The 10530-nt window shown below is 35.8% G+C and overlaps 1 protein-coding gene across 1 annotated transcript; it reads right to left on the reverse strand.

Moving 5' to 3' along the window:
* On the reverse strand, positions 1–10223 carry LOC138827656 (uncharacterized). The gene is made up of 4 exons (XM_070023278.1): positions 9332–10223; positions 5741–5786; positions 3955–4097; positions 1–713 (listed from the first exon to the last, which is right to left on the reverse strand). Exons 1-4 carry the CDS (start codon positions 10221–10223, stop codon positions 1–3), a joined length of 1794 nt encoding a protein of 597 aa, XP_069879379.1.
* Positions 10224–10530: the final 307 nt, after the last annotated feature.

Genomic DNA, 10530 nt, shown 5'->3' on the forward strand with positions numbered 1-10530 from the left:
TCATTGAAACAACTTGAAACAGGTCAGAACTCCATTTCTCTGAATCAGCACAAAGGGACTGAGAAATGCATACCCAATGGTCAAAATTTCTCGAGTGTCTAACATTGCAGAACTATTTTCTAAGAAGGAATTTAAAAATAGAGAGAGAACACAATCTGTCCAATAGAAGAAAAGAAAACAGAACATCAGTAGGAGAACACTGTAGGCAGCTCTCATTTCAGGAAGAGTTTTGTGGATGTGAGAGCTCTGAAGGTAGAGAACACGCTGGTGGTGCTTGTGGAGAAGAAATAGTATGTAGCCACTGGCCCCACCCATGACACCCTGAAACATGGCACTGTGCATGGCCATTGGAATAAGAACTACCCATTTGGCTTTCTCACTTTCTGGTTGAAAAGAACAATAATTGTTAGTTTTAGCAGCTTCTGATGTGTTTTCTCTGAGATTTGTGATGTAATGAAGTAAGCTGATGCTTTTCAAGGAAATGAGGATCCAAAAGAAGAGAAACAGGGGAAGAACTTTCCTTGGAGTCATTGGCTTGAATCTCCAGCAGAGAGAGCTTCTGGGACTGATGGTGATGGCCTGGACCACAGTTAGGAGACTGCTGGTCCAGATGGAAAAGTCCCGGGCCACCCTCTCCAGATAAACAACTATCTTACAGCCTATATCATCCAAGAAGTGTCTCAAACCAAAAGCTGCTATTGCCTTTGATAATCCTTTGGAAAGAAGTATTATGGTATTTGCAAAAGCCAAATGGATGAGAATAAGGTGTGTAGAATTCTTCTGAGCTCCTCTCCAAAATCTATATATAAAATCCACAAAAACCATGATGTTTCCCACAGTGCCAAATACAGTTACAAAGAGGAAGACAGTTCCACTGATAAAATTCAGCATCATTTCTTGTGTCATGAGCAGAAGAAGTTGGATCCAACAAACACCTATCTGAAAGAAATCATCAGTAATGATGATATAAATCTGTGAAAGTATTTCATAACTTAGTACCTTTCTGGAGTATAAGGGACAAGCATAATATGTGTAATTGTTCAGAAATTTTTGATACAAAATTTTTTTTCTATACAAAAATGATTGTTTTCCCTTTCAAACTCTTTGTGAATTATTTTTATTATTCTCAATTACCATTTGGACTACTGTTATTCAGACATCCAAATTTGCAGTTTAGATTTTTTTTTTGCCCAAGGATTCATACTATTAAAATGATTCTTCAAGCCGGGCGCTGGTGGCTCACGCCTGTAATCCTAGCTACTCAGGAGGCTGAGATCTGAGGATCGCGGTTCAAAGCCAGCCCGGGCAGGAGAGACCGTGAGACTCCTATCTCCAATAAACCACCAGAAAACCGGAAGTGGCGCTGTAGCTCAAGTGGTAGAGCGCTCGCCTTGAGCTGAAGAGCTGAGGGACAGCGCCCAGGCCCAGAGTTCAAGCCCCACGACCGACAAAAAAAAAAAAAAAAAATTATTCTTCATTTTTCCAACTCATTTTCACTATCACCATGGCTACATTAAACTCAAAATACTCACAAATAGAATTTCTCCCTCTATTTTTAATTGTGTTTCATATTCTTCATATTATTTTCGTAATATGATTTCAAAAGCTTGGGGCTTATGCTTAATGTGTCTGCCCTCCCCCAACCCCATATAGGCATACTTTTTCAGGATGTTTTTATTCTTGGCCCAATTTCTATTTGTATAATGTCTGTTATTATTATTTTATTTTTAATTATTTATTTTTTGGGTCCTGTCCTGAAGCCTGAACTCTGGGCCAGGGCGCTGTCCCTCAGCTCTTCAGCTCAAGGCTAGCACTCTACAACTTGAGCCACGGTACCACTTCCGGCTTTTTTCTTTTTGCTTATGTGGTGCTGAGGAATCTGAACACAGGGCCTCATGCATGCCAGGCAAGTGCTCTACCACTGAGCCACCTTCCCAACCCATGTCTGTTATTTTGTATAATATTCCTTCCTCTGTCATTTTGTTGAGTATAATAGGTTTGTTTCTCTATTTCATACTTTGATATCTTTGACTGCCATATTGTATCACTTTCTGAGATGTCCTTGTAAACTGCAGTTTCTGTGATTTCAATGCTTACAAATATTCCATGGGGTTTTGTAGTCCTCAATATCATGTTAAACCAATTGCATTCTGTCTTGCGATAGAATCTAATATTAGAAGCTAATGCCAAAGACACCTAGGAACAAGTGTGGTAGGAAAAGTGATATTATTAACGACCTGCTGTCAGCCAGGGTGACCACAGGACCCACATTGCTGTTTGACTTTGGGTGAAATAATGATTTCTTTTTTTTGGGGGGGGGGTCCAGTCGTGGGCCTGAATTCTGGGCCAGGGCGCTGTCCCTCAGCTCTTCAGCTCAAGGCTAGCACTCTACCATTTGAGCCACAGCGCCACTTCTGGCTTTTTTTCTTTTTGCTTATGTGGTGCTGAGGAATCGAACCCAGGGCCTCAGGCATGCAAGGCAAGCTCTCTATCACTGAGCCACCTTCCCAGCCCCCTGAAATAATGATTTCTTAATTTACTTGTGCCTTTTTCCTACTCAAGCTGGGCAAATAATTGGATTATTTTGATCTTTTCCAGTTCAAGCTGATTTCCAGACTTCAGGGTTAGATAAATTCACTTTTCCACATCTAGGAAGTCAGCTCTCAAATCTCATCTAATAACTTATGACAAATTATGGACAGTTTTTCTCAAATAAGGCAAACTAGGATCCAGTCTCCAGGATTTGATAAGCTTTTCTCCTGTGTCTTGTACTAAATATGAAGGGAACTCTTACCTAATTTTGTCTTGAATGTCTCTGTTAGTATGTATTATGTAAACATAAGATAGCACCTAATATTTGAACCAGACACCACAATGATCCTAGGAACATCTTTTACTAATGCCAGACATTCACTTTCTTTTCTTACACATGGGGAAATTAATGCATGGCTTTAGACCTTAATGGAAGCACTACAGGCTTCTGACTACCATATAATGATTTACACTACAAGACTCAGTAATGTGTTCAGCAGTTTTATATATTAAATCTGGAATACCTAATCATTAAAATAGTTTGTCAGCTATTAGACTTGCTTAAAATGACTGCAATCTCTATTCCTCAATGACTTGCTGCATTTGTCAAAGATTTTCTTATGTTTTCCTTGTAGTTTCCCAGTGAAATGCATTTTTAGCCTCTCTCACATGCTCCACATTCTATGGCTCTGAATCAGATTTGAAATAACCTTCTGAAGCATCTAATATATCAGTCTTTCATTCTGACTGAGTGAAACATAAGTATTGTTCAAGATTGCTTTTTGGAACAGTATAGAGGAAACTATTTCAAAATACAAGCTTTGCATTCAAATGGATGCATAATGCCCCATCTAGATCTCCTCTCCCACCCATAACAGGTTGTTCACATGAGTGCTTCCATCTCAGATCCCATTTTCTTAAAGAAAATATGAGATCAGTATCTCTTGCTACAAATCCTGGGATAAATATAAAGTGAGTTACATAAAATCAAGGCAACAAACAGCCTGGAAGTAACTGAAGTCTGTGAAGACAAATTATATTATATTACCATTTCTAGGAATAGGGCTTCCAATAAATGGGATATAAAAAATTAAGTTGACATGCATGTGTAGTACAATATTGTGTGTGAAGACAGGAAGGTTTTCAGAATGGATGCAGAATATCACCTTCAAATCAAATGTTATGCATTAATGCCTTAGTTTTATATTGAAAACCCCCCCACAAAAGATGGCCCACTGGAAGCATGCAACATGCTAAAAATTAGTCACAAAGAATTTTATGAAAGCTAATAATGGTGATAGTGATACTCTATATGAAAATGGGAGCTGAAGAAGACTTGAGCTTTTCCTAGAAATCTAAACAGCTCTTTTACATTTCTAATTGCTAATTGTGAGGAACTTAATTAGCATCAGGTCTACTCACCTTGGTAGTTGTGGTGCAGACAAAGCGGGCTCATCTTTCTGTTAAAGGCAGGCTCCCCAGGCCTCATATTTGTACTTTCAGAAGTTGCAAAGTTCTTAGTATCATAAGGCGTCAACAAGACTTCAATATTCACAGTTGTCTCCCTGTCAGGAGAAAGAAACCCTCTGCAGAATCTCAGTCTCTGAAGTACAAAGTACAACTTTCCCTTTCTGGACATAATTACTACATTTGATTAATAGGCTTAGGAGATAGTTCAAGCTTAATTAGAGCTAATTATCTTAATACTAACTGATGTTCAACTAACCATGAGAGAGTATACTGATTTTCATATTATATCTTCTCTGTCCAGTCTGTTATGTGTGTAAAAGTTTTAATTATAGTGAAATTATAAGTTAAGACTGCCACACCCAGCCTTCATCCTTTCAATTTTTAATTTATATTTTCCATGCTTAATCATGTCATCTTTATTATCCAACATTTCTATGTCAATTTGTATATAATTTCTAGGAGTCTATACTCCTTCTTTGGAGTTAATTACCGTAGCCCTCTTTAAGGCCTCATATTTTATTTTACTCTTTCTGCTAGATAGAAGGAATAATCTTTCACAGGAAAACCATTTGTTTAGTATGTTCTTCATTTTCAAGAAAGTCACATTTATATAATAGAATAGATTGATAAACATACTAGAGTATGAAAGAAGAACATTTATAATTTACTGAAAATTTGTATGGATATGATACAATCAAATAAGTAACCATTGTTGCTACTGAAGTAAAATATAAATATATACAGATCCATAAAACTGATAATATAGTAGATAGACTGAGGTTGTAGAACAGTGGTACAGTGTGTAGTATGTACAAGGTCATGAGTTCAATCCCCAGCAACCTCTCTTCTATGGAAAAAAAGTCACCAAGTATAAATATGGGGAAGTTGCTTCAGTGTTTAATAATGAAGTAAAAGTCTTTCTCCATCAATATTTTATTTATCAGTATTTTGGACTGTGAATACACAAGTATAGTAGCACCACAAAATTTTAAAACAATGATCAAATACTTTATTGTGAGAACTATGCATTTTACACAAATAACAATCTTGGTTCTGTTTATGAAAATAAATACTTCAGTTAAGAATCCAAATGATTTGTGGACATGGAAAAATAGAAGCTGGATTATTAGTCAGTATAAAAGCATTAACAAAGACATCATAAAGGAAACATCAGATTTACTGAATGTTAATGTTTCATTTAGTTGTTTAAATTTGTGTTTCAATGTATAACAAATCAGAAATATATGAGCAAAAGATTGATTTCTCCTTGCTATGACTTCTTCAACCTAATTACTCTCACAAGAGACAAGCACTATTTTGTTCTTTTCTTTTCTTATAGAGCTTCTTAATATAACAAACATAATTCTAAACATAATATTACCTTTCATTTATCAATACAATTAATCTAGCATAACTTTAAAATTAGTTGTAACTAGAGCTTAGCTATCATGATATACCAAGATATTTTGAATTAGACCATTCCTTTACAAGATCTAGAACATTTCCTTAGATTGGTCAATATATTTGAATCTTTATATGAACAGATAACATTAATAGATGTTGATACCATGCCTTTAAAAGAATACTGAAGAGCTCAGGGACGGTGCCTAGGTCCAGAGTTTAAGTCCCATGACTGACTGCCCACCAAAAAAGAATAAAAATTAATTGCTTAATATTTGTATTATCTTTAAGTAGTTGTACAAAGGAATTGCCATTTAACAAAGCAGCTCATGAGTACAAATGCATCTTGACTGATGTCACCCCTTTCACCATTTTCTCAAGTTGTTTTTAATTTTTTGAGGAATCTCCATAATGCTTACACTAATCCCAGTAATACTTTATGAGGGATCCTTTTATCCTTCATACTCATCAGCAATTTGTTGTTTGTTTTTTAGATAATAGTGATTCTTACCATTGTGAAATTTAGAATTCAGTGTTTAATTGTTCTTCATAGAACTGTTTAAGTGTATGTCTTTGTTCAATTTAATGAGGTCACTTCCATCTCAAAATTAACTCATTTCTTTAGATTTTCCTTTATATTGAACCTCTTTTATTGGAATGTATTTTTAAAATATTTCCCAATCACCCACTGAATTTTGTTGGTATTTGTTGTGCTATGTCCCCCCTTTTTTCTAATTATGTAATTATATTGATTTTGGTTTTCTCCATCACCCCTTTCTTGATGTTCTGTTTTGTTTTGTTTTTGGGTTAGATTGGAAATTTTGTTTTCAGAGAATCAACTCTATTGTGTATTTTAGTCACAATTTCATGAATTTCTGGTTTTGATTTGTTCTTGTTTTTCTAAGCGCATGAGGCACATCAAGGGATATCTACTTGAAGTATGCTTTTTTAATGGAGGCATTCATTTTCCTATTTGGCATTGTCCCAGTGCTATCCCCAAAGATCACAGTAATTTGTGATTTCATTTCTATTTTATTCTATCCATTTTCTGATTCCCTCAATTATTCACTGATCATTCAAAAATGTTTCACATATTTTACATATGTTTACATAGTTATCTTGCTGCTGGATTCTACTTATATTCTTTTGCAGTCTGATGAAGTTCTGTGGTTCATAGCTATGGTCTCAGTTACTTGGGAGGTAGGTTTTGGAAAATTGTGGTAGGGTATTCTATGCAAATTTTAGTGAGAGCCAATCTCATTCAATAAGCTGTGCTTTGTGCTGCAAGTGTGCACTCACAGCTAAGTGGGAGGCCAAATGTAGAAGGATGGCTGTCTGAGGCTAGACATAGGGTTGGAGAGGGGATGAAAGATTTTAAAGAAAAAAATAGAAAAAGGGCTGAGTGTAATTATAAAACCAACTTAGTACTAACACTTGAAGAGAGGCCTGAGGTCAATGGAATAGAATGGAAGACCCAGGAATGAACCCACAGATCTATAGCTGTCTAATCTTTGATAAGGGAGCCAACGACAGGATGGAAGAAAGACAGACTCTTCAAGCAATGGTGCTGGCAGAACTAGCTACACATGTGTAGAAAACTGCAGTTAGATTCTCATGTATCACTCTCCACCAGAATCAATTCCAAATGCATCAAAGACCTTAATATAAGACCAGCTACCCTGACAATACTACAGGAAGGGATAGGGGAAACACTAGGGCTTCTTGGCCCAGATTGAACCTTGCTAAGTAAAGATCCAGAAACACAACCAATCAAAAAATAGCTGTATAAATGGGATTGCATTAAACTGAAGAGTTTCTGTTGGGCAAATGGCATAGCTATCAGGATAAATACAAAGCTTATGGACTGGGAGGAGGTCTTTAATAGCTATACATGAGAAAAGGGCCTCATATCTAAAATATTATTAGAGCTCAAAAATTAAACCCCTAAAACAAACCCTCAAACAACAACCTATCAATAACTGGGCTAAAGACTTAAAGAGAGACTTCTCTGAAGAAAAAATTAGAATGGCCAATAGACATATGAAAAAATGTCAACATCTCTGGCCATAAAAAATGCAAATGAAAACAACATTGAGATTCCACTTCACCCCAGTTAGAATGGCCATTATTAAGAAAACTAATAATAACAGATGCTGGCTGGGATGTGGGCAGAGGGAATGCTAGTACACTGCTGGTGAGAATGTAAACTTGTTCAACCACTCTGAAAAGCAGTATGGAGGTTCCTCCAAAGTCTAAACATACAGCTTCCCTATGACCCAGCAATTCCAGTCCTGGGCACTTACTGAAGTGACCACAAACCAGCCCTCTCTAATGCCAGTGGCATAACCATGTTCATTGTGGCATTATTTACCATAGCTAGGATATGGAATCAACCCAGATGCCCCTCAGTGGATGAATGGATCAAGTAAATGATGTATATATACATAATGGCATCTATGCTTCTATCACAAAGAATGACCTTGTTCCACTTGTAAGGAAATGGAAGGAGTTGGAAAAAATTATATTGTGATGTAAGCTAAACCCAAAGGGGCATAGGCTGCTTGGTTTCACTCATTTGTTGTAACTTGAATATGACCATAAACCTACAAGTTAATCCAATGGATAGTAAAAGACAAATGATTACACTTGGATATGCTTAATTAACCAGCACTCTAAACATTGCACAGTGACAACAAAAGACGATATTCTTAGGTGAGGATCACAATGGCTTAATAGCTATGTCTATATGACCATATAAAATGATGCTAATCAAAATGAATTCCAAGAATTGGAAACAAGAGGAGTTTTTTCTTTCTTTTTCCTTTCTTTCTTTTCCTTTGGTTTATTGCCTGTTGTGACTGTTTTCTAATTTCTGAACCTTTGTCTTGCATAAAGTTTATTTGATTTGGGGGAGGGAAGAGAAATCATAGCAATGGTGGGACACAGGGTGGACCAATTCAACAGTGATACTCATTGTTGGAATTCACTATGTTGGAAATGAAGTTTACAACTTGGAGGTAAAGTGGAGATGGGGAAAGTGGGAGAAGATGAGGGAGGGGATAACACTGCTTAAAAAGATATATACTCATTACCTTAGTTATGAAGGAGTAGCCCCTTTGTACAACATATTAAAAGTGACAATAAAACTATTTTTCAAAAACAAAAATACAATGCTAAACCTAAAAGAATCAAACCCAGATGTTTTGTGGTTCACCAAAGACATACTGAGCACTGAGTAATATAAAAGCACTAATCAATGGTATCTTTAGACACATTTTTGTTTCATTCATATTCATTTTCATTTATTTGTTTCATATGCTTTGAATGTACAAAACTGGAAATCTGTGACAGAAATTAAATTCTAATTATGACTTCATTAACCTAATTTCTTTCAATTTTTTGCTATTTTTATATTGTTGATGAGTTTCATAATGTAATAGCAGAAAATTAAATATTTTATTTTTTTAAAAAATATTAATAATCTCATATAGCTTTTAAATTATGGAAGAATCTGTATACTATTATATATCAACAAAATTTGAATTTTCTATCTTTCACAGAATCAAGAAAATTCCCTTCTACAAGTGTGCATATTTTAAAACATTAGCAACAATGTGTGTTTACTGGAGATTTAGGTTATATTTTAAAAACACCATTGGTGCTGGGCATGCTGACATATCACAGTGAATCCCAGTTGTACAGGATGCAGACAGGTGGATGACTAGGTGAGGCCAGACTAGACACATATAGCTTCAAGACTCAGCCCCAAAAATAAGAAAAAAAGGGCTGAGGCCATTGACCAATGCTAAAATGGCTCGTCTAGTCTAGCATGGGCCAGATTTTATTCCCAAACCAAACAGAAGAAAATGAAACAAAACGCTAAAATTTATGGAATCAATAAAATCAATGAAATGGAACTATCCCTAATGTGAATGCCAACATCCATTGAGATTTCTGTCTTTGGGAATCAGCATAAAAGGACTGAGAATTGCATAACCAATCCTCAAATATTCTTGAATATTTTTCATCATGGAATTATTCTCTAAGAAGGAATTGAAAGGTAGAGAAAGAATACATTCTGTCCAATAAAAGAAAAAAAAACAAAGCATGAGAAGGAGAACACTGTGAGCAGCTTTCATCTCAGGAGATGTTTTGTAGAGAAAGTTGGAGTTCTGCAGGTAGAGAACACGCTGGTGGTGCTTGTAGAGAAGAAATACCATGTAACCACTGGCCACACCCATGATACCCTGAAACACAGCATCCCTCAAGACCATGAGGGCAAGAAAACTCCACCTCATTATTAAGTTGTCTGGTACAAAATAGCAATAGTTGTCCTGTTTACTAATTTGTGATGTGTTCATACTGCTGATATTTTTTATGTGATATAGTAAGTTCATGCTTATCAAGGAACTTATTATCCAAAAGAACAGCAACAGGGGTAGGATGTGCCATGCAGATTGAAGCTTTAGTTTTCTCCACACAGAGTCTCTGGGGCTGATGATGATGGCCTGGACCAGGGTGAGGAGACTGCTGGTGCAGATACAAAGTCCTCGAGCCACTCTCTCTAGGTAAATAAAAATCATACAGCCTATATCCTCTAAGAAGTTCTCCATGCCAAAGGCTGCTAGTGTCTTTGGTATCACTTTTAAAAGAAGCATTATGATGTTAGTAAAAGCTAAGTGGATGAATATAATGTGTATAGATTTCTTCTTGGTACTTTTAAACATGTGCATATAATTAAAAAAAATAAAGATGTTCCCTACAATGCCAAGTACAGATATAGAAAGGAAGATAGTTCCCTTGAAAAAACTCAATGACATAATCTTACTTTATCAGCATTGAAATTAGATCCAGCAAACACCATATTTAAGAAACCATCGGTAATGACAATAGGCAATCTGCAAAAAAAATCATGAGATATTTTTGCAGCTTAAAGAATAGTCCTGTATTATGCAATTGTTTATCTCTTATCCATAGTACTCTGGCTTTTTCTATGTGACACTTTGTGCAAATCTCTCAGTGCAATCTAAAATGTCTTCTTTACAAATGCTTTCACAAATCTATACTTTCTACCTAATGTTTTGAGTTCATAATAGCAAAACCTATCTACTTCCTTAAATACTACAC

This window comes from Dipodomys merriami, unplaced genomic scaffold, assembly GCF_024711535.1.
Source record: "Dipodomys merriami isolate MVZ:Mamm:240054 unplaced genomic scaffold, mDipMer1.0.p SCAF_16, whole genome shotgun sequence".
Taxonomy (NCBI): domain Eukaryota; kingdom Metazoa; phylum Chordata; class Mammalia; order Rodentia; family Heteromyidae; genus Dipodomys; species Dipodomys merriami.

Excerpts from the sequence above, each read along its gene's own strand:
- LOC138827656 (XM_070023278.1), bottom strand. The coding sequence starts at position 10,223 with ATGTCATTGAGTTTTTTCAAGGGAACTATCTTCCTTTCTATATCTGTA. Across the intron at positions 5,787-9,331 it reads CAATGGATGTTGGCATTCAC|AACTTGAGAAAATGGTGAAA; the intron begins ATTAGGGATAGT and ends AAAATTAAAAAC. Across the intron at positions 4,098-5,740 it reads ACATCAGTCAAGATGCATTT|GGAGACAACTGTGAATATTG; the intron begins GTACTCATGAGC and ends TTCTCCTGACAG.